Raw genomic sequence first — 25,230 nt, 5'->3', positions numbered from 1 at the left:
TCTTTGGTGTATATGTGCCACATTTTCTTTATCCTGTCTATCATTTATGGGCATTTGGGGTGGTGCCAAGTCTTTGATATCGTAAGCAGTGCTGCAATAAACATACGTGTGCATGTTTCTTTATAGTAGAATGATTTATAATTCTTCAGTTACATACCCAGTAATGGGATTGCTGGATCAAATGTTATTTCTGGTTCTAGATCCCTGAGGAATTGCCACACTGTCTTCCACAATGCTTGAGGAATTACCACACTGTCTTCCACAATGATTGAACAAACTTACACTTCCACCAACAGTGTAAAAGCGTTCCAATCTCCACATCCTATCCAGCATCTGTTGTTTCCTGACTTTTTAGTGATCACCATTCCAACTGGAGTGAAATGGTATCTCATCGTGATTTTGATTTGCATTTCTTTTATAACCAGTGATGATAAACTTTTCTTCATATGTTTGTGGGCACATAAATATCTTCTTTTGAGAAGTATCTGTTCATATCCTTCACCCACTTTTTGATGGGGTTGTCTGTTTTTTTTGTGTAAATTTGTTTAAGTTTCTTGTAGATTCTTGATATTAGCCCTTTGTCAGATGGACACATTGCAAAAATTTGCTCCCATTGTGTAGGTTGCCTGTTCACTCTGATGATTGTTTCTTTTGCTGTGCAGAAGCTCTTTAGTTTTATTAGATCCCATTTGTCAATTTTGGCTTTTGTTGCCATCGCTTTTGGTGTTTTAGTCATGAAGTTTTTGTCGATGCCTATGTCCTGAGGGTATTGCCTAGGTTTTCTTCCAGGGTTTTTTTTTTTTCTTTTAGGCCTTACATTTAGTACTTTAATCCATCTTGAGTTAATTTCTATATAAGGAATAAGTAAGGGGTCTAGTTTCAGTTTTCTGCATATGGCTAGCCAGTTTTCCCATCATCATTTATTAAATAGGTAATCCTTTCCCCATTGCTTGTTTTTGTCAGATTTCTCAAAAATCAGATGGTTGTAGATGTGTGGTGTTATTTCTGAGGTCTCTGTTTTGTTCCATTGGTCTATCTATCTGTTTTGGTACCAGTACCATGCCGTTTGGCTACTGTAAACTTATAGTATAGTTTAAAGTCAGGTAGCGTGATGCCTCCAGCTTTCTTGTTTTTGCTTAGGATTGTCTTGGCTATACGGGCTTTTTGTCTTGTGCCAGTTTCCAAAGGGAACACTTCCAGCTTTTGCCCATTCAGTATGATATTGGCTGTAGGTTTGTCATAAATAACTCTTATTATTTTGAGATATGTTCCATCAATACCTAGTTTATTGAGAGTTTTTAGCATGAAGGGGTGTTGAATTTTATCGGAGGCCTTTTCTGCATCTATTGAGATAATCATGTGGTTTTTGTCACTGGTTCTGTTTACGTGATGGATTACGCTTACTGATTTACATATGTTGAAATATATGCGTCCCAGGGATGAAGCGTCCCAGGGATGAAGTCAACTGATCGTGGCAGGTAAGCTTTTTGATGTGTTTCTGGATTCGGTTTGCCAGTATTTTATTGAGGATTTTCGTATCGATGTTCATAAGGGATATTGGCCTGAAAATTTCTTTTTTTGTTGTGTCTCTGCCAGGTTGTGGTATCAGAATGATGCTGGCCTCATAAAATGAGTTAGGGAGGAATCCCTATTTTTCTGTTGTTTGGAATAGTTTCAGAAGGAATGGTACCGGCTCCTCTTTGCACCTCTGGTACAACTCAGCTGTGAATCTGCCTGGTCCTGGGCTTTTTTTTGGTTGGTAGGCTATTAATTACTGCCTCAATTTCTGTACTTGTCATTGGTCTATCCAGAGATTCGACTTCTTCCTGGTTTAGTTTTGGGAGGGTGTATGTGTTCAGAACTTTATCCATTCCTTCTAGATTTTCTAGTATACTTGTGTAGAGGTGTTTATAGTATTCTCTGATGGTAGTTTGTATTACTGTGGGATGAGTGACGATATCCCCTTTATCATTTTTTATTGGGTCTATTTGTTTCTTCTCTCTTTTCTTCTTTATCAGTCTGGCTAGCAGTCTATCTATTTTGGTAATCTTTTCAAAAAACCAGCTTCTGGATTCATTGATTTTTTGAAGGTTTTTCATGCCTCTATCTTTTTCAGTTTTGCTCTGATCTTAGTTATTTCTTGCCTTCTTCTAGCGTGTAAATTTGTTTGCTCTTGCTTCTTTAGTTCTTTTAATTGTGATGTTAGCGTGTCGATTTTAGACCTTTTCCACTTTTTTGTGGGCATTTAGTGCTATAAATTTCCCTCTAAACATTGCTTTAGCTGTGTCCCAGAGATTCTGGTACATTGTGTCTTTGTTTTCATTGGTTTCAAAGAACTTATTTATCTCTGCCTTAATTTCATCATTTACCCAGTAGTCATATACTTTTACATTTTAAAATACCCAAACAACTCCCATTGGATTGTTTGCAATAGAAAAAATAAATGCTTGAGTAGACAGATGTCCTACTCTCTGTGATGTTATTATTTGCATGCCTATATTATATTTTATGTACCCCATTAATGTATACCCCTACCATGTACCCACAAAAATTAAAAACAAATGACAAACAAAAGACCAATACGCCCAAGAAAACATATTCCATCTCATGGGTCATTAGGGAAATGGAAGTCAAAACCACTGTGAGATACCACTTCACACTCATTAGGATGGCTGTTACATTAAAAAAATGAAAACTAACAAGTATGAGGATATGAATAAATGGGAACCCTTGAACATTGCTGTTTGGAGTGTAAGATGGTGTGGCTGCTGTGGAATATATTATGCAGTTCCTTAAAAACGTTACTCATCATAATATACATCTCTTTGGCAACTGGGATCAATTTTTTTTCTATAAATGGTTTAAATTCACTGACGATGAAACTGAAGAAAAAAGTGAAGTAAGAGGGAGAAGAAAGCAAAGGAGGAAGGGAATTCTAATTCACTCCATCTTTAAATTCTAATACAGGTTTTAAGGATGCTTCCCTTCATCATGAAAAGAGAACTTGAGGAGGAGTCCTGAGGACTTCATTATGACTGAAGTCCAATCACCTGTACCTGCACCTGTCCTCACACAGTCTGTAACTAAGGAACACACAAATCAAGAACTAGACCTAAGAACCTCAACTTTCTCCCTGAATATGCAGGAGAAAGAATATCTCTGAAAAATTTGATTCCCATGGACACTTAATGAAAAGAAAAGGGTGCAGCTAGAGCCCAGGTGTGTGAGATGCAGATGAGAACAGCCCTCACCTGGCAGAGCCAAGGAGACCAGTGTGGGATTAGGGGAACACAAGGGCTTTCTCTACCTTCCTCCATAAGTCCTGCTTAGGATCAAGACCGGTGTTCCCCCAGAACCTCTATAGGCAAAGGGAAGGGTTATCTTTCATTGCCAACGATTTCTACAAGAATCCTCACTATTTTTACCATTGTACAAATTAAGAAAATGTACACTTTCTTGGCAGATTATGCACAGTGAAGAGAAGGCTTAATGAGAGGCATGGATGCTGGACTTCACAATCCCTCATCCTCACTCCATCATCCTTATCTGTGCATTTCCCTGGTGACCCCTTCCTCCCCCTGGTACCTCACTCACTGTCATTTCTGCTACATCACAGACACAGGCTTGCAGACAGGTGTGGTTGTGACTGAGTCTGTTTCTGACACCTTACCCCTTCTCACCCTGTGGGGAATCCTTGCTGAGAGGGTCTTGGCCTCCTGAGTAGCTGAAGGCAATACACTTACAGGAACAGGCTCAGATTGAAGTCTAGCATCTTATCATTCAATCAGAATCTGGTGTCCATGAGGTGACTACAAATTATCAGGTACACTTTCTTTCAACATATGCACTAAAGGAATACATTATCTGCCCCATAAAATTAAACATACAAGACTAAAACAGATACAGGAAAATGCAGTGAACACACTTATTTTAGAGGGGCAAAAGATAATAAGCAGCACCCTGAAAGCAAGATGGGTCACCAACAGCTCTACTGGAGCCACCCACAAAAATTCAGTCAGGGTTCTCACTCTTGTTGCATCTGCTCAAACCAGCATGGCCTTATCTGAAAATATTGCCTCGATATGTGCTGCTTCTGTTTCCATAAGTACTTAAAGGATATAGGTTTCAATAGGTTAGACTAAGTGATCTTCCTTCAATTTATAAGCAAGACATTCACTCAGTGAAAGAAACCATGCTAGCTCTTTGTCCCTGAATAAAAATTAAAACAAAGAAACCAACTCTTAAAAAAAAAAAAAAAAAGAAAAAAAAACAGGCAGCTATCACTGGTCCATAACATTGGTGAAACCAACAAGACCCCCATTTTCATCTTCTCTGAAAATGTTTCTCTGCCACAGTTGGCTCCACCTTCTACTCTCAGTGTCTTAGAGCTCCCACGAAGATGGCACAATGAAAAACCTTTTCCTGCCAAAAGAGCTGTTGTCATCTATTTCATGACACAAATAGAGAACCATTTAGGAGAAGATAAACAACATATTACCTAAAAGCCAAACAATGCAGATTGAAGAGGGTCTCAACCTTGTCTGCAGGGCCCATCTAAGGCATAATTTTGATCATCCTCATTCTCTCTTCCCATGTTCCTTGCCACAGTTTGTTCAACTCCAGCCTTACTCATGGGTATGCCTCCCATTTTGCCCTCCTTTAACCTAACATCCAGATACCTTGACGTGTCAATGAACAGTAAATAACACTTTCATGGCTCTCTTTCTTGTTTCTTTCCTGTATGAACTGAAATTCCCTCCACTCTTACTGGAGAGTCTCAGGTTCTTGTTAGATACCCTCTCCTCCTTATATCATCCCTCTCACAGTTTTGATCACTTCTCTGTTTTGATGATGGATCATAGGCTCCCTCATCAGCATGGAAATCATTTTTGGGGGAATTAGACAATTCTTGCTCTGAGTGGATAAAGACAATCTTGGAACCTATGACTTTCTGATCAGAACATGAGTTTGATTTCATATCTACATGTCCCTGGATGATGCCCATTGTATTTGAATAACCTGCAGTGTCCTACATGCTGTCCCTGCTAGACAAACACACAGTGACTGCCTTTTCTTAACTGATATTCACCAGCTCCGTTCAGTTCACATAGGCCGTGTGTTACACTCATCTTTATACCAGCTTCTACCCTGTGCTCATGGTGGCCAAGAGAGATGTCTCAGATGAAAAGGAAAGACATAGAGTCCAGGAACCAATGTTCAACAAACGATTTCTGATTTGCCTTTGGGGACCTACTCAACATCTTTTTCATACACATAAACCCAAATTCATGGTCTTCTCCCAGCAAATACAACAGTGCTCAGAACACAGTATTCCTGGACTCTAAAGCCTTGCCTTCTGAAAGGTCTGTAGGGCTTTTCAGTTTTTGCTGAAAGCCCCCAAAGAATAAATCTACTCTGATAATGTTGTCCTTGATGCCCAAGTCCCCTAAAGCTGTTGCCTCTGTGGTGCTGTCCGTGGTACTGAGCACTGGTGCTTCTGGGCCTGTATTTGCAAGTGAGGGGCCAAAAAGAAAGAATTAAGAGAGAAATTTTTTGTTTTGTTTTGTTTTGTTTTGTTTTGTGTTTGATAAATCACAGCTCAAAATATGTATGATGAATGGAGCAGGAATTAAATTTGGATTTTAAGAACCCAATGTCTGCAGGGCCCTCTCTCACCCCTCCTATTCAACATAGTTTGGAAGTCCTGGCCAGAGCAATCAGGCAAGAGAATGAAAGAAAAGAAAAAAGAAGAAAAGAAAAGAAAAGAAAAGAAAAGAAAAGAAAAGAAAAGAAAAGAAAAGAAAAGAAAAGAAAAGAAAAGAAAAGAAAAGAAAAGAAAAGAAAAGAGAAGGGGAACATCACACACCGGGGCCTATCATGGGGAGCGGGAAGGGGGGAGGGATTGCATTGGGAGTTATACCTGATGTAAATGACGAGTTGATGGGTGCTGACGAGTTGATGGGTGCAGCACAGCAACATGGCACAAGTATACATATGTAACAAACCTGCACGTTATGCACATGTACCCTAGAACTTAAAGTATAATAATAATAATAATAAATAAATAAATAAGAAAAGAAAAGAAAGAGCAAGAGAGAGCAAGAGAGAAAAAGAAAGAGCATCCAAACAGAAAGAGAGGTCAGACCATCCCTGTTTGCAGACATGATTCCATATCTAGAAAACCTCATAGTCTCCACCCAAATGATCCTTAAGCTGGTAAACAACTTTAACAAAGTTTCAGGATACAAAATCAATGTGCAAAAATCACTAGAACTCCTATATGCCAATAACACCTAAGCATATGGCCAAATCAGAAATGCAATTCCATTCACAATTGCCATAAAAAGAATAAAATACCTAGGAATACAGCTAACTGGTGGGTGAAAGATCGTTACAAAGAGAATTACAAAACACTGCCTAAAAAAACATAGATGATGCAAACAAATGGAAAAACATTCCATGCTCATGAATAGCAATAATCATTATCATTAAAACAGCCATACTGCCCAAAGAAATATACATATTCAGTGCTATTCCTGTTGAACTACAAATGACATTTCTCACAGAATTAGAAAAGATAAAACTATTTTAAAATGCACACGGAACCAAGAATGAGTTGATTAGCAAAGACATTCTAAACAAAGAGAACAAAGCTAGAAGTATCACTTTACCCAACTTAAAAGTATACTACAGGGTCACCGTAACCGAACAGTATGGTACTGGTACAAAAACAGACACAGAGACAAGTGGGACAGAATAGAGAGCCCAGAAATAAGGTCACACACCTACAACCATGGATCTTTAACAAAGCTGACCAAACAAGCAATGGAAAATGTACTTTCTATTCAAGAAATGGTTTTGGGATAACTGGGTAGCCATATACAGATGATTGAAACTGAATCCCTTCCTTGCATTATGTAGAAAAATCAATTCAAGAGAGGTTGAAGACTTAAATGTAAAATCCAAAACTATAAAAACCCTGGAAGACTACCTAGGCCATATCATTCTGAATGTAGGAATGGGGGAAAGTTTCATAACAAAGATGCCAAAAGCAATCACAAGAAAAGCAAAAATTGACAAACGGATCCATTTAAACTAAAGAGCTTCTGCACCGCAAGGGAAACTATCAACAGAGTCGACAGACAAGCTACAGAATGGGAGAAAATATTTGCAAATTATGTATCTGAAAAAGGTCTTATATCTAGCATCTATAAGGAATTTTAATAACTTTACAAGAACAGAACAAATAACCCCATAAAAAAGTGGGCAAAGAGGCCAGGCATGGTGGCACACGCCTGTAATTCCAGCACTTTATGAGGTGGAGGAGAGCGGATGATGAGGTCAGGAGATTGAGACTGTTCTGGCTAACACGGTGAAACCTTTCTCTAATAAAAATACAAAAAATTAACCAGGTGTGGTGGCACACACCTGTAGTCCCAGCTATTCGAGAGGCTGAGGAAGGAGAATCGCTTGAACCCGAAGGCAGATGTTGCAGTGAGCTGAGATCACGCTGCTGCACTCCAGCCTCGGCGATAGAGCAAGACTCCATCTCAAAATAAAAGTGGGCACAGGGCTGAACGCGGTGGCTTATGCCTGTAATTTCTGCACTTTAAGTGGCTGGGGGCAGCTGCATCACTTCAGCCCAGGAAAGACCAGCCTTGACAATATGGTGAAACCCTATCTCTCCAAAATTAGAAAAATTAGCCGAGTGTTATCGCGGGCACCTGTAATCCCAGCTATTCAGGAGGCTGAGCTGGGAGGATCGCCTGAGTCCAGGCAGAAATTGCAGTGAGCCGAGATTGCACCGCTGCACTTCAGCCAGGGTGTCAGAGTGAGACCCTGTCTCAAAGAAAAGTAGACAAAGGACAGGAACAGGCACTTCTCAAAATAAGACATACATGTGGCCAAAAAGCATATGAAAAGAAGCTCAACATCCCTGAATGTTAGAAAAATGCAAATTAAATCCACAATGAGATACCATCTCTCACCAATCAAAATGGTTAGTATTCAAAAGTTAAAAAGTAACAGATGCCAGCAAGCTTGTAAAGAAAAGGGAACATTTACACATTGCTGGTGGCATTAGTTTAATCATGGTGGAAAGCAATGTGATGACTCTTCAAACAGCTAAAATAGAACTACCATTTAACCCATGTATCCCATCACTGGGTATATACCCAGAAGAATATAAACCATCCTACCACAAAAACACATGTACGTGAATGTTTATTACAACAGTATGCACAATAGCAAAAACATGGAATCAACCTCAATGCCCATGAAGGACAGACTGGATAGAGAAAATTTTGTACACATACACCATAGTATTCTATGCAGCCTCAGAAAACAATGAGATTATGTCTTTTGCAGAAACATGGATGAAGCTGTAGGCCATTTTCCTTAGCAAACAAATGTGGAAACAGAAAATGAAATGTTGCATGTTCTCACTTAGAAGTGTGAGCTAAACAATGAGGCTCATGGACACCAAGAGGGAAAAAACACACACTGGGGCCTACTTGAGGGTGGAGGGTGAAAGAGGGGACAGGAGCTGAGAAAATGACTATTGGGTACTAGGCTTAGTAACTGGATTATGAAATGATCTGTACCACAAACTCGCATGACACGAGTTTTCCTGCACATGTACCCCTGAACCTAAAATAAAAGTTTTTTTAAAAAAGAAAAAAACTCACCTTTCTTCCGGAATCTGCAGGACAAACAGTATCTCTGAAACTTTGATTCATGTGGACACCAAGGGAAAGGAGAGGATATAGCTAGAGCCCAGACAGATGAGAACAGCCCTCATCTGGTAGAGCCAATGGGCCTAAGGTGGGGCAGGTTCATGCAAGGACTTTCTCTACGTCTCTCCCAGATCATCCTCAGGATCAAGAACAGTACTGTCCCAGAATGTTTAAAGGCAGAAAGAATGATTACCCTCTAGAGCCAATGACTTTACCAAGAATCTTCACCTTAAAATTTTTTTATTTTTGTACAAGTTGGTAAAATGTATACCTTCCAGGTAGATTCTCCCTAGTGTAGAAAAGGTTTGAGGGGCAGAAAGGCTGTGCTTTAAAATCATTATTCCTTACTCCATCATCCTTATCTATGCATTTCCCTAGTAACCCAATCTACAGCCTGGTACCTCTCCCAGCATAATTTCGATGCATTGCAGCCACAGGCCGGCAAACAGCTATGGTTTTAACTGAGTTTCATCCTGACATCTGAGCCTTTCTCACCCTGCAAGAGAAGCTTGCTGAGAGGAAATTGGAATCAGGAATGAAAGCAGAGGGCATGGTTGACAGGGACCATTTAAATGCTGCAACTCAAAGATTCACACAGAAGCCCAGACACAATTCTGAAGAGTTGCCCAGAAGCAGCAAAAATGTCAGAGCTACAGGTGAGTTGAAAAGGCACAGTTTTCAATTATCTCAAGTTACATAAACCAAGAAAGAAATGGGAGATTTTATGAGATAAAAATATGAGCATTTCTATTGTGAATTCTCTACTGAGAGTTGTGTCTTTGTGGACTAGAGACCCTGAGACTACGGAATCTGAGATGCTTGTGGAGTGTAGGGTGTAGACCCTGAACCAGTGTAACCCTCTGTGAGTGTGTGATGGTGTCTGGTAAGAGTGAACTCTGCTGAGATGATGTGACTTTAGTTAGGAGGTGGATGGCCCACCAGAGTGAGTGGGTGTGTGAGTGTTAAGGGTGTGCATGCTTTGTCTTCATGACTGTGAAGTGAGTGTGTGTGAGCACAGCCCAAGTGCTTGAGCATCTTTATATGCATGGTGAGCAGGTGTATGTGACTGTGGGTGTGTGTGCTGGGATGTGACTGGGTGTTGAACTGGGAGCATGCATGTAGCCTTGCACCATTGGCTCTATCAGGTGAGGGCTGCTCTCATCTGTCTATCACACATCTGGGATCCAGCTATACCCTCTCCTTTCTCTTGGTGTCCATGTCAATCAAAGTTTCAGAGATACTGTTGTCCTGCAGATTCCAGAAGAAAGCATGCATGCATGTGCATATGAAGGTTCCTCCCCACAGAGCAGCTCCTCTGATGCAGCAGCTGCGCATCCTCCCATGTGTGTCAATGTGGATCCTGGGTGGCAGAACTGGTGGGGATTTGGCAATTGGGAGTTACTGAGAACTCATGTTCAATCATTCTTGAGAGCAGAATGAACGATCTGTAGGTGTCTCTTCCCAGTAAGTGTGAGGAAGAGGAATGCAGACTATGGGGGTGATGTTTCCTCAGGTGGGGTCTGCACAGAGTGACCACCAGCTTCTGCCTCCCAGCCTCAAGTCTCTTCCTGTCCCTCATCACAGTCTGTCCTTCCCATAGTAGGACAGGAGGATGGGCAGATCCTGGCTTGCTATCAAGGAACATTGCAGGCCCTGGTTTCAAGGACTGGATCACCCAAACAAGGAAGGAACAGGTATAGCCTCAGTTAAGACACAGCTTACCGTGCATAGTAATAAGAAAAATGTCTGGGTCCACTGGCTCATGCCTGTAATCTCACCACTTTGGGAAGCCAAGATGGGAGGATAACTTGAGACCAAAAGTTTGAGACAAGCCCGAGCTTTATAGTGAGACCTGTCAAAAACTTTAAATATCAGATGGGCACAGTGTTGGGCACTATCATCCCAGCTACTTAGGAGGCAGAGTGGGGAGGATCTCGCAGCCCAGGAGTTCAAGGCTTGAGTGAGCTATGATTGCACCATTGTACGTCCACCTGGATGACAGACCAAGACCCAGTCTCAAAAAAACGCAAAAATCAGCTACTGGTAGTCATTGTAGAAATCAATCATTGCCTCCAGTTATGTCCCTGGCCCAAACTGTCCATGTGTGCAACTACTGGGGCTGTGCTGTCAGCAATGTGTGCCCCTTCTAGGAAGGACGTTCATTGTCCGTGATGATTGTGATGCATGTCATCCACACACAGGTGTTTCCTGTTCTTTTATCATTTCCCTCTGTCTTTCAACAACTATTGTTTCTCACCAGATTGAATTTCTAAATTCTGACATCCTCACATCTTGTTTGCACAGTTTCAGAGTGAAAATGAATGCAGTTTAGAGTTCCATGGAGACTCTCCCTTTCTTCTAGGTCACCTCAACAGGCTCTACACATGGCAGGGATTAAGGTAAAAGTTTTACATATATTAACTCATCTATTACTGAGAACACCCTACAAAATAAACATTGCTGATAATTCTTCTTGTCCTAGGAAAACTGAGGCAGGCAGAGTTCAAGTAATAAATCTAAAATGGCACTGCTAGTAAGAGGCAAAATGAAGACTGGAATTCAGGCATCCTGTCTCCTGAACCCTTGCCCTTACCTATGGGTTCTCCATTTCTTCAGGAATACAGGGCCCTGACTGTGGTAGGATGAAGGTAGGGAAGCTTCAGAGTCTGTCCTTTGATCTCTCAGATATATCTGTTACAGGAGGTGCCACTTTCACAGCTGTGTCCTTAACCATTGGTTCTTATATCACAATTAGAGGGACACCAGTCCTCCCTTTCATGTGAATTCTCCATGGTCCAAGAGGGTGGAGAAGAAGGGAGAATATTTGCTCAAGGGGTGACCTCATGTGTGAGTGATATGGAAACGTCTAGTTGACAAGATGGAGGCACGATGCACGTGGAGGTCCTGGAGACCCTCCAGCTCCAGGCAAGAAACCTACAGTGGCTGCACTGTGGGCTAGTCATGGGGTCTTATGTAGGAGGTCACTCAGGTGTTGGGGCTGTGGCTCTTTGTCAAGGGCATAGAATTTTCAGGGAGTAGACAACTCTTTTTTTTATATATACTTTAAGTTCTAGGGTACATGTGCATAACGTGCAGCTTTGTTACATATGTATACTTGAGCCATGTTGGTGTGCTGCACCCATCAACTCGTCAGCACCCATCAACTCGTCATTTACATCAGGTATAACTCCCAATGCAATCCCTCCCCCCTCCCCCCTCCCCATGATAGGCCCCGGTGTGTGATGTTCCCCTTCCCGAGTCCAAGCGATCTCATTGTTCAGTTCCCACCTATGAGTGAGAACATGCGGTGTTTGGTTTTCTGTTCTTGCGATAGTTTGCTGAGAATGATGGCTTCCAGCTGCATCCATGTCCCTACAAAGGATACAAACTCATCCTTTTTTATGGCTGCATAGTATTCCATGGTGTATATGTGCCACATTTTCTTAATCCAGTCTGTCACTGATGGACATTTGGGTTGATTCAAAGTCTTTGCTATTGTGAATAGTGCTGCAATAAACATACGTGTGTGTGTGTCTTTATAGCAGCATGATTTATAATCCTTTGGGTATATACCAGTAATGGGATGGCTGGGTCATATGGTACTTCTAGTTCTAGATCCTTGAGGAATCGCCATACTGTTTTCCATAATGGTTGAACTAGTTTACAATCCCACCAACAGTGTAAAAGTGTTCCTATTTCTCCACATCCTCTCCAGCACCTGTTGTTTCCTGACTTTTGAATGATTGCCATTCTAACTGGTGTGAGATGGTATCTCATTGTGGTTTTGATTTGCATTTCTCTGATGGCCAGTGATGATGAGCATTTTTTCATGTGTCTGTTGGCTGTATGAATGTCTTCTTTTGAGAAATGTCTGTTCATATCCTTTGCCCACTTTTTGATGGTTTTTTTTTTCTTGTAAACTTGAGTTCTTTGTAGGTTCTGGATATTAGCCCTTTGTCAGATGAGTAGATTGCAAAAATTTTCTCCCATTCTGTAGGTTGCCTGTTCACTCTGATGGTAGTTTCTTTTGCTGTGCAGAAGCTCTTTAGTTTAATTAGATCCCATTTGTCAATTTTGGCTTTTGCTGCCGTTGCTTTTGGTGTTTTAGACATGAAGTCTTTGCCCATGCCTATGTCCTGAATGGTACTACCTAGGTTTTCTTCTAGGATTTTTATGGTATTAGGTCTAACATTTAAGTCTCTAATCCATCTTGAATTAATTTTCGTATAAGGAGTAAGGAAAGGATCCAGTTTCAGCTTTCTACTTATGGCTAGCCAATTTTCCCAGCACCATTTATTAAATAGGGAATCCTTTCCCCATTTCTTGTTTCTCTCAGGTTTGTCAAAGATCGGATGGCTGTAGATGTGTGGTATTATTTCTGAGGACTCTGTTCTGTTCCATTGGTCTATATCTCTGTTTTGGTAGCAGTACCATGCTGTTTTGGTTACTGTAGCCTTGTAGTATAGTTCGAAGTCAGGTAGCGTGATGCCTCTGCCTTTGTTCTTTTTACTTAGGATTGTCTTGGCAATGCGGGCTCTTTTTTGGTTCCATATGAACTTTAAAGCAGTTTTTTCCAATTCTGTGAAGAAAGTCATTGGTAGCTTGATGGGGATGGCATTGAATCTATAAATAACCTTGGGCAGTATGGCCATTTTCACGATATTGATTCTTCCTATCCATGAGCATGGTATGTTCTTCCATTTGTTTGTGTCCTCTTTTATTTCACTGAGCAGTGGTTTGTAGTTCTCCTTGAAGAGGTCCTTTACATCCCTTGTAAGTTGGATTCCTAGGTATTTTATTCTCTTTGAAGCAATTGTGAATGGAAGTTCATTCATGATTTGGCTCTCTGTTTGTCTATTACTGATGTATAAGAATGCTTGTGATTTTTGCACATTAATTTTGTATCCTGTGAATTTGCTGAAGTTTCTTATCAGCTTAAGGAGATTTTGGGCTGAGATGATGGGGTTTTCTAAATATACAATCATGTCATCTGCAAACAGGGACAATTTGACTTCTTCTTTTCCTAACTGAATACCCTTGATTTCTTTCTCTTGCCTGAATGCCCTAGCCAGAACTTCCAACACTATGTTGAATAGGAGTGGTGAGAGAGGGCATCCCTGTCTTGTGCCAGTTTTCAAAGGGAACTTTTCCAGTTTTTGCCCATTCAGTATGATATTGGCTGTGGGTTTGTCATAAATAGCTCTTATTATTTTGAGATACGTTCCATCAATACCGAATTTATTTTTAGCATGAAGGGCTGTTGAATTTTGTCAAAGGCCTTTTTTGGATCTATTGAGATAATCATGTGGTTTTTGTCTTTGGTTCTGTTTATATGCTGGATTACGTTTATTGATTTGTGTATGTTGAACCAGCCTTGCATCCCAGGGATGAAGCCCACTTGATCATGGTGGATAAGCTTTTTGATGTGCTGCTGGATCCGGTTTGCCAGTATTTTATTGAGGATTTTTGCATTGATGTTCATCAGGGATATCGGTCTAAAATTCTCTTTTTTTGTTATGTCTCTGCCAGGCTTTGGTATCAGGATGATGTTGGCCTCATAAAATGAGTTAGGGAGGATTCCCTCTTTTTCTATTGATTGGAATAGTTTGTACCTCTGGTAGAATTCGGCTGTGAATCCATCTGGTCCTGGACTTTTTTTGGTTGGTAGGCTATTAATTATTGCCTCAATTTCAGAGCCTGCTATTGGTCTATTCAGGGATTCAGCTTCTTCCTGGTTTAGTCTTGGGAGAGTGTAAGTGTCCAGGAAATTATCCATTTCTTCTAGATTTTCTAGTTTATTTGCATAGAGGTGTTTATAGTATTCTCTGATGGTAGTTTGTATTTCTGTGGGGTCAGTGGTGATATCCCCTTTATCATTCAGCTCACACGGGTCATCTGTTACACTCATTTTTATCTCAGATAATACCTTTTGCTCATGGTGGGCAGGACAAAATCTCAGATACAAAGAGATGACATAGAGTTCAGGGACTAATGTTCGACAAAAAATTTTTGAATTGCCTCTGGAGACCTACTCAACATCATTTTCATACTCCTCAACCAAAATTCCTGATCTTCTCCCAGCAAATACGGCATTGCTCAAAACACAGAAAGTCATTATTGGACTCTAAAGCCTTCATTCTCAAAGGTATTTAGGCTTTTTAGTTTTTGTTGAAGCCTCCCACAGAATAAATCTACTCGGTGATAATATTGTCCTTGATGCCCAAGTCCCTCAAAGCTGTAGCCCCTGTGGCGCTGTCCGTGGTGCTCAACATTGGTGCATTAGGCCCTGTAAATACAGTGGCCAGTGAGGGGCCAATATGACAGAGTAAGAGAGGAATTTAGTTTGGTTTTCTTTTGTATTTGATAGACAATAGACAAAATCTCCATGATGAATAAGGCAGAAATTAAACTAGGATTTTCTTTTTCTTTTTTTTTTTTGAGACGGAGTCTCACTCTGTCACCCAGGCTGGAGTGCAGTGGCCAGATCTCAGCTCACTGCAAGCTCTGCCTCCCGGGTTTATGCCATTCTCCTGCCTCAGCCTCCTGAGTAGCTGGGACTATAGGCGCCCACAACCTCGCCCGGCTAGTTTTTTGTATTTTTTAGTAGAGACGGGGTTTCACTGTGTTAGCCAGGATGGTCTCGATCTCCTGACCTCGTGATCCACCCGTCTCGGCCTCTCAAAGTGCTGGGATTACAGGCTTGAGCCACTGCGCCCGGCCAAACTAGGATTTTCAAACCACAATTTCTTCAGTGCCCTCTCTCCTCACTTCTGTTTAACATAATATTGGAAGGCCTGACCAGAGCAATCACGCAAGAGAGAGGAAGAAAGGGTGTCTAAATACAAAGAAAGGTCAAACCATCCTTGTTTGTGGATGTCATTATCGTATATCTAGAAAACTCCATAGTCTTTACCCAAAAGATCCTTAAGCTGATAAACAACTTTAGCAAAGTTTCAGGATACAAAATCAATATGCAAAAATCACTAGAACTCCTATATGCTAACAACAGTGACAGGTAGGGACAAATCAGGAATGCAATTCCATTCAAATTTGACTTAAAAAAATACCTAAAAATACAGCTAATCAGGGAGGTAAAAGATCGTTTACAATGAGAATTACAAAACACTGCTTAAGGAAACCAGAAATGACATAAATATAGAAAAACATTCCATGTTTATGGATAAGAAAAATCAATATCATTAAAACAGCCATAGTGCCCAAAGAAATATACAGATGCAACGCTATTTGTATCAAACTATGAATGACATTCTTCACAGAATTAGAGGAAATACCATTTTAAAATTCACACGGAATCAAAAAAAAAAAAAAAGCCAAATAACCGAGGCAATTCTAAGCAAAAAGAACAAAACTGGAGGCATCAAATTACCCAACTTCAAAATGTACTACAAGGCTACAGTAACTAAAACAGCATGGTATTGGTATGAAAACAGACACACAGACCAATGGAACAGATTGGAGAGCCCGAAATAAGGCTACACACTTACAACCATCTGATCTTTGACAAAGCTGACCAAACAAGCAATGGAAAAAGGACTCCCTATCCAAGAAATGGTGCTGGGAGAACTGGCTAGCCATATACAGAAGACTGAAACTGGACCACTTCTTTACACCATATACAAAAGATGGATTAAAGACTTAAATGTAAAACCCAAAACTATGAAGACCCTGGAAGACAACCTACACAATACCATGCAGGACATAGGCATGAGCAAAGATTTCATGATGAAGATGTCAAAGGCAGTTAGGAGAAAATCAAAAATTGACAAACAGAATCTAATTAAACTAAAGAGCTTCGCACAGTGAAGGAAACTATCAAGAGAGTAAACAGACAGCCTAAAGAATGGGAGAAAATATTTTCGAGGCCGGGCACGGTGGCTCACGCCTGTAATCCCAGCACTTTGGGAGGCCGAGGCGGGCGGATCACAAGGTCAGGAGATCGAGACCACGGTGAAACCCCGTCTCTACTAAAAATACAAAAAATTAGCCGGGCACGGTTTTGGGCGCCTGTAGTCCCAGCTACTCGGGAGGCTGAGGCAGGAGAATGGCGTGAACCCGGGAAGCGGAGCTTGCAGTGAGCCGAGATCGCGCCACTGCACTCCAGCCTGGGCGACAGAGCGAGACTCCGTCTCAAAAAAAAAAAAAAAAGAAAATATTTTCGAACTATGTATATGAAGAAGGTCTAATATCTGGGCGTCTATAAGAAATGTCAACAACTTTACAAGAAAGAAACAAACAAACCCATAAAAAAGTGGGTAAAGAACTCAACACAGTGGCTCATGCCTGTAATCCCAGAACTTCAGGCAACCAAGGCTGGTGGATCACTTGAGTCCAGGAATTTGAGAACAGGCTGGGTAACATGGCAAAAACCTATCTCTACCAAAAATGGAAAAAAATTAGCCTAGCATGGTGACACGCACCTGTAGTCCCAGCTACTCAGGAGACTGAGCTGAGAAAAATCACCTGAGCCTAGGAGCCAGAGGTTAGAGTGAGTCAAGATGGTGCCACATCACTCCAACCTGAGCGTCAGAGTGAGACCTGTTTTAAAACAAAAAAGGTGAGCAAAGGACAAGAACAGACACTTTTCAAAAGTAAACATACAGGTGGCCAACAAGCATATAAAAAAGCTCAATATCACTGAACATTAGAGAAATGCAAATCAAAACCACAATGAGATACCATCTCACACCAGTCAGAATGGCTGTTATTAAAAAGTCAAAAAAGAACAGGTGCTGGCAAGGTTGTGGAGAAAAGGGAGAACTCAAACATTGTTGGTGGCAGTGTAAATTAGTTAACCCATTGTGGAAAGCAGTGTGGTGATTCCTCAAAGAGCTAACAATAGAACTACCGTTCAACCCAGCAATCCCACCACTGGGTGTATACCCAGAAGAATAGAAATCATTCTGCCATAAAGACATAGGCACATGAATGTTCATTGCAACACTATGAACAAGAGCAAAGACACGGAATGAACACAAATGCCAATCAACGACAGATTGGATACAGAAAATGTGGTACATGTACACAATGGAATACTATGCGGTCCTAAAAAAGAATGATATTATGTCTTTTGCAGAAACATGGATGGAGCTGGAGGCCATTATTGTTAGCAAACTAATGCAGGAACAGGAAACCAAATACTGCATGTTCTCACTTATCAGTGTGAACTAAATGATGAGACTCATGGACACCAAGAGGGAAATAACACACACTGGGGCCTACTTGAGAGTGGAGGGTGAAAGGTGGGAGAGGGGCAAAAAAAAAAAACTCTTGAGTACTACACTTAGTACCCAGATGAAGAAATCATATGTACCACAAACCCCATGACACGAGTGTACCTGCATATGTACCCCTGAACCTAAAATAAAAGGAAAGAAAAATCAAACAAAAGCCACAATCTCACCTTCCTCCCACAATCTGCAGGAGAAACAGTATCTCTGAAACTTTTATTTGCATGAACACCAAGAGAAAGGGAAGGTATAGCTAGAGTCCAGGTGTGTGACAGTCAGGTAAGAGTGGCCCTCACCTGGCACAGCCAAGCAGCCTAGTGTGGAATAGGTTCATGCAAGAAATTTATCTACTTCTCTCCACAGAGTCACTGCTCTACCAGAACATTTAAAAGCAGACAGAATCATTACCTTCTAGAGCAAATGTATTTCCCCAAAATCTCCAACTTTTTTTTTAGCCATTGTACAAATTGGGAAAATGTACACCTTCTGGGTATATTCTGCATAGGTGAGAAAAGACTTGAGAGGCATAAAGGCTGGGCTTTACAACCACTATCCGTCACTCCATCATCCTTATCTATGCATTTCCCTCGTAACCCAACCCACAGCCTGGTACCTCCCCCACTGTCATTTCCGCTGCATTACAGACACAGACCTGCAAACAGCTATGGTTGTGACTGAGTTTCTTCTTGACACCTAAGCCTTTCTCAAGTTGCAAGGAAAGCTTGCTGGGAGGAGCTTGGAATCTGGAATGAAGCCAGAGGGCAAGGCTGAAGTGAGTCATTTAAATGCTGCAACTCAGAGATTCACTTAGAAGACTGGACTCAATTCTGAAGGTCGCCCAGAAGGAGAGAACAATGTCCTCTTTACCTGTGAGTTGAAAAGGTAGAGCCTTCAAAAATTTCGTGGCCGGGCGCGGTGGCTCAAGCCTGTAATCCCAGCACTTTGGGAGGCCGAGATGGGCGGATCACGAGGTCAGGAGATCAAGACCATCCTGGCTAACACGGTGAAACCCCGTCTCTACTAAGAAATACAAAAAATTAGCCGGGCGCGGTGGCGGGCGCCTGTAGTCCCAGCTACTCGGGAGGCTGAGGCCGGAGAATGGCGTGAACCCGGGAGGCGGAGCTTGCAGTGAGCTGAGATCCGGCCACTGCACTCCAGCCTGGGCTACAGAGCGAGATTCCGTCTCAAAAAAAAAAAAAAAAAAAAAATTTCGTGTCACAGAAACCAAGAAGGAAGTGGGAGATTTTCTGAGAAGAAAATATGAGCATTTCTCCTGTGAATGCTTTACTCAAAGTTAATGATGTGTGGAATAGAAACCCTGAGGCTATGCTATCTGTGACACTTGTGGGGCTTCGGGTGTGGACCCTGGACCAGTGTGACCCTCTATGAGCAGGAGGTGATGTCTGATGAGAGTAAACTCTGCTGAGATGATGTGACTTTAAGTGGGAGGTGGATGACCCCCCAGGATGAGCACGTGTGTGAATGGAGAGTAAGGGAGTGAGTGGGCTTTGTTTCCTGTCTATGATGTGAATATGTGTGTGAGCACAGCCAGACCAGTGCATGAGCATCGTTATGTGCACAGTGAGCAGGTGTGTGTGACTCAGTGAGTGGCATGGCTCTGTGTGACTCTGTGTGTGTGTGTGTGTGTGTGTGTGTGTGTGTGTGTGCTGGGATGTGACTGTGTGTTGAAGTAGGATCATGCATGTGGCTTTCTGCACACGTGAATGTTTCTCCCCACACAGCAGCACCTCTGATGTGAATCCCAGGTGGCTTAACTGGTGGGGATCTTGGGGATTGTGAGTTACCAAGGACTTGTTTCAGGTCACTTGTGAGAACAGAATGTATGGTCAGTAGATGTCTCTTCCCAGTAAGAGTGGGGAAGAGGAATGCAGACTATGGGGGCGATGGTTTCTCAGGTGGGGTCTGCACAGTGACCACTGTTCTTGTCTTCCAGGCTCAGCTGACCTGTCCCCAGTCCATCCAGTTCTTCCCATTGTGGGACAGCAGGGTGTGCAGATACTGGTTTGCTAGGAAAGGACATTAGAGGCCATGGTTTCAGAGACTGAATCACGTAAAGTATCCACTGTAAGCTCCATCTGAACTGAGACTAAACTTGTTCTCCACCCGTGAAAGAACAAGTTAAGTCTCAGTTCAGAAGGAGCTTATGGTGGATATTACTCAATCAAGCAGCTGGGTTCACTGACTCATGGCTATAATCCCACTAATTTTGGAGGCAAAGATGAGAGGATAACTTGAGGCCAGAAGTTTGAGACCTGTTTGGGCATCATAGTGAGACCCTTTCTTTAAAAAACTTTAAATATTCGACTGGCAGAGTGGCAGGCACCTTTCTCCCCAGCTATTCAAGAGGGGGCAGATGTGTGAGGATCACTGCAGCCTAGGAGTTTGAGGTTTCAGTGAACCATGATTGCACCCCTGCATGTCAGCTTGGGCGACAGAGCAAGAACCTATCTCAAAAGTACAGAAAAATCATCTCAACCACTTGTAGTCATCGTAGAAATCAGTCGTTCCCTCCAGTCACATCCCTGACCCACAGGCTTCATTTGTGCAAGTACTGGGGCCGTGCTATCAGCAATGTGTGCCCCTTCTGGGAAGGACGTCCATTTCCCTTGATGATTGCGATGCATTTGCCTCCCACACCCAAGGGTTTCCTGTTCTTTCATCATTTCTCTCTCTTTCAACAAGTGTTGTTTCCCACTGGAGTGAATGTTTACATTCTTACATTTACAAGTCCTATTTTAATTTTCAGAGTTGAGAATGAAGGCAGGTCAGTGTTTCAGGAGGACTCCCCTGTTCTGTTAGGTCACCCCTAAGAGGCCCTACACATGCCAGGGATTAGGGTAACACTTTTACATGTATTAACTCTCTATTACGGAAAACATCCTACAAAGTAGAAATTCCTGATCATTCTCCTTGTCCTAGGGAAAATGGGGATGGAAGAGTTCAAGTAACAAATCTAAGATTGCACTGCTAGTAAAAGGCAGAATGACGACCGGAATCCAGGCATCCTGGCTCCTGAACGCTTATTCTTAACTATGGGTCCACCATATCTTCAGGAATATGGGGCCCTGACTGTGGTAGGCTGAAAGGGGAGAGTCCACAGAGCCTCCCTTTCATCTCTAACCTCCTGCACTATGGGAATATGTTTCAGGAGGGGAGACTGCACCTGACCCTGCACCTCTCACTTACTCTCAATACTCTGGCAGGTGCCATACAAACTGCCTGTGTCTTTGTCTGTTGGTTCCTGCGTGATAATCAAAGGGACACCAATCGACTCTTTTATGTGAGTACTCCATGGTCCAATGGAGGGGTTGGAGAAGAAGGGAGAATATTTGCTGAGGGCTTGACCTTATGGGTAGGTGATGTGGAAATGTCTAGCTGGCAGGATGGAAGCCCCATACAGGTGCCGGTCCTTGGAGTCCCTCCAGCACCAGGCATGAGACCTGTAGCAACTGCATGTAGGCCAGCCACAGGGCCTAGGGAAGGAGGACACTCAGTGGGTTGGGGCTGTGGCTCTTTATCAAGGGGCATCGAATTTTCAGGGAATAAACAAGTCATAGGCCCAGGTCAGCGACTGTGACTCAGTTTTCATCTGGGGATGAGGAGCACAGAATCTCCCTGCTGGGGGCACGAGGAGCTGAAGCATCCCCACAGGGACCTGGCCATCAGTATTATCAGGGAGACATTTTCCCCGGGTAAAGGGGGGAAGGGATTTGTGTGTATGTCTAGTGTGTGTCTGCACAAGGGAGGGACCTGCCCAACATTCTGCATGCTTTGCCCTCAGCAACGACCCACAGCTGCAGGTGGATTTCTACACTGACATGGATGAGGACTCAGATATTGCCTTCCGTTTCCGAGTGCACTTTGGCAATCACGTGGTCATGAACAGGCGTGAATTTGGGATACGGATGTTGGAGGAGACAACAGATTATGTGCCCTTTGAGGATGGCAAACAGTTTGAGCTGTGCGTTACAATGAGTACGAGGTGAGCATCCCAGGAGCTCCCAGCACCCAGACTTTGTGGGTTCCCAAAACAGGAGGCAGCTCTCATTGACCTGGCCTCAGCAGTCCCTCGGCGTCCATCTCCCATAACTACTCCTGCCCCTGGTTTTCATCACAGAACACCCCCTGCTTGCAGTGCCATCCTCAGCTCTATCCCAAATCTGACCAATGTCAAGGTCAGCTCACCTGACATTTCCCCCAAAGTTGAGAATCTCCTCTGTCTTTTCACATAGTGCTCATTTCTACTTATGCCATTATTTAAATTTTCATTTAGTTGAGTGAATACAATATACTTCAGAAAAAAAAAAAAAAGATTTAAAAAAAGTTGTTTAAATCAGTCAAAAATTAAGTCTTTGTCTCATTTTGGGGCCCGAATTCTACTCATAGGAAAAACACTATCAGAGCTCTGCTTTCGTTCAAAGAGGGTTTTTTTGTTTGTTTATTTGTTTGTTTGTTTTCTTGAGACAGAGTCTCATTTTGTCGTCCAGGTTGGAGTGCAGTGGCATGATCTCAGCTCACTGCAACCTCCACCTCCAGGATCCAAACAATAATCTTGACTCAGCCTCCCTAGTAGCTGGGACTACAGGTGCGTGCCAGCACACCTGGCTAATTTTTGTATTTTTAGGGGAGACGGGGGTTTACCACTTTGGCCAGGCTGGTCTTGAACTCCCAACCTCAAGTTATCTGCCCAACTTGGTCTCTCAATATACTGGGATTACAGACTTAAGCCACTGTGCCTAGCCCTTCAGAGGAATTTTTTTGCTTATGGAAGCATATAGATATGTCTATGATTTCATTTGTTTTTAAGCAAATCCTGGTATAAGTTGTTCTACACATTACGCTTCAGGAACTAAGTTGATTTGTTGCCAAAGAATATATCTCGAAGACATTGTCAATCTATGATGCTGCTTCAGATTTTAAAGACTGCATAATATTGCATTAAAAAGTTTACCCAAAATTGTTGAACCTGGCCCTTTTGGGGGCATTAAATTTCTTTCCAGTATTTTGCTCTCACAAATGATGCTGTATTAAGTTTCCTAATCAATCCTTTTGTCATTACCAACCTCCCAATACTTTTACTAGAAGATAATTACAAAAAAATGAAAATACTGGCTTTAAAAATATGTGCATTTCAAATTTGAAAAATTAATACTAATAAGGTGACTTTCTCCATAGCCTCAATATAAAGAATATATCCATACTTCCTGGCTTTCTCTAACGAGTAGACCAAAACATTCACATCTTATTCAGATTCAAGCGAGGGATCTTTTCCTATGCTTAGAAGTTGTTGAAGGTAATATCCTGTTTTACAAGAACTGTTCTCCTTTCATTCTATAAGAACACTGGGTTTACTTCTTTGCCACTAATACGTCAGATGTAGGTTACTCCAAAGAGAAACTGTGCCATCAGTAGTGAAAAGCAATCACAGTTCATGGAACTGAAAAGTATGCATTTCAATGAACATGGCCTAGCACTAACCCTGTGGCAGGTGCTGTGTGAGATGCAGGGTCTCAAGTTCCTGAGACACAGTCCCTGGCAACGGGTAACTTCCAGGTTAGAAGGGAGGCTGAGTAAGCAGAGACTTTGTGACACAGAGTTTAGAACTTCACTAGAGGAATGAGAGGAAACATTAGAAATAAAATCAGCTACTGTCTCAAATAGGCACAAAATGTCATCTGTAAACAGAAGTGTATCTAATACGTTAACTTGCATAACGAGGGGTTTTCTTGGGGAATGTTATTGGTACTAGGGCAGAGTGGAGAGGAGGCTGAAAACTGGTTTGGTGGCATGCTGTCTTTCTGATGCATTTTTCCTCTTGTAGATAAAGGTCAATGGCATACGCATTTATGGCTTTGTCCATCGAATCCCGCCATCATTTGTGAAGATGATGCAAGTGTCCAGAGATGTCTCCCTGACCTCAGTGTGTGTCTGCAATTGAGGGAGATGATCACACTCCCTCATGTGAAGAATCCCTCTTGTTGAAGAATCCCTCTTTCTACCTGACCATGGGATTCCCAGAGCCTGCTAACAGAATAATTCCTCCTCACAATTTCCCCTCCACTTGGTCATTAAAACAGCATGAAAACTCACATGATTTGGTTCTTGCTTTAAGAGGGGGAAAGAGGATGTGGTCATCCCCAAGGGGGACCAGGGCATTCTATGGGAGGCATCAGGAAATCAAAGGGGATAAACCTTCCTGTGACAAAGGGAGTGAGTGACAAGGTCCCTGGAATGTCTGAGAAGACATTAGAAACAGCATCCTTCTATAGCACGTAGTTGACATCAGACAGTCTGAACTAAAACACTTACCCAATCTCAAATGACTCATGGCACTTACATGTTAGGTAGCTGTTTACAGCCACACAGGTGTACGTGGTGGCTTTGGGGGAAATCTGTAACTTGAGGAAAATTATGTAAAATTTCTTAATTTTTTCCATTGTTCTCAGGATGCTTACTGTGTATGAACACTGTGCCTGGCTTTGTGTGGGCTGCTACGAAGGAACTGGAAAAAAAAAGATGACAAGTTTTGCATGTGAAGTTTTCAACCCAAGTAATAGTTTAGAGAATCACTGGAGCCCAGTGATTTCCCTTAAAGAATCCCAATTATTCTTATTTTCAAATATTTGAAGATGGTTTCACTTTATGTGTGGAGAATCCAGGGGTTTCTCTTTGGAAATAAATGGTCATGATTTGAGATCAGAGAACACATAGATTATTATTGGAATAGACACAAGTCATGTACATTGACACAGTGAGCAGACCCTTATTTGCTGCTTTTCCAGCGATGAATTGCAGCACAGAAAACCTCACAACACATATTGGCTAAAAGCAATCATTTATTTTTATCTCTCCCAGCTTTACAGGTTTACTGAACTTAAGTGAGTGGTAAATCATGTGACGGGAGTCACGTTTTCTGAGAGATCTTTGAGGCTGGGATTTCAGAGGATGCTTCACTCATGTCCAACTCAACACTAGGACTGGGTGAACACCTAGAAGCTGGTGAGCTATCTCCTTCACTACCTCACCTTCCCATTCATGACACTGATTTCCTTAAATCACGAGAGTCTCATGGTTCTGGGACTTAATAAATGGTGACTGGCTTTCACCAAAGAAAGCCTTCCAAAAGGCTCATGGAGAAGGTGTATGGCATCATAGGACCTACCTTTGAATGGCAGACAGTGTCACTTCTATGGCTTTACATTGATCAATATGAGTCAAACAGACAG

General features: G+C 42.1%; 1 protein-coding gene, 1 long non-coding RNA gene and 1 pseudogene across 2 annotated transcripts in view; 2 read left to right on the top strand and 1 right to left on the bottom strand.

Moving 5' to 3' along the window:
* The window catches only part of LOC112429124 (uncharacterized), a 139,178-nt gene that overhangs the window by 50,530 nt on the left and 63,418 nt on the right, over nucleotides 1–25,230 (bottom strand). The window lies entirely within an intron of this gene.
* LOC139360264 (small ribosomal subunit protein uS14-like) lies at nucleotides 3,972–4,142 on the top strand (annotated as a pseudogene).
* LOC105495628 (galactoside-binding soluble lectin 13-like) lies at nucleotides 14,952–24,065 on the top strand. The gene is given in 5 exon segments (XM_071087868.1): nucleotides 14,952–15,023; nucleotides 21,208–21,284; nucleotides 21,786–21,961; nucleotides 21,964–21,986; nucleotides 23,826–24,065. Coding segments are annotated over 5 exon segments (465 nt in total). The 3' UTR covers nucleotides 23,943–24,065.

The sequence above is a fragment of the Macaca nemestrina genome, chromosome 20 (assembly GCF_043159975.1).
Source record: "Macaca nemestrina isolate mMacNem1 chromosome 20, mMacNem.hap1, whole genome shotgun sequence".
Lineage (NCBI taxonomy): Eukaryota > Metazoa > Chordata > Mammalia > Primates > Cercopithecidae > Macaca > Macaca nemestrina.
The sequence above is the reverse complement of the archived record's forward strand: the minus strand, read 5'-3'. Positions and strand labels throughout refer to the sequence as shown.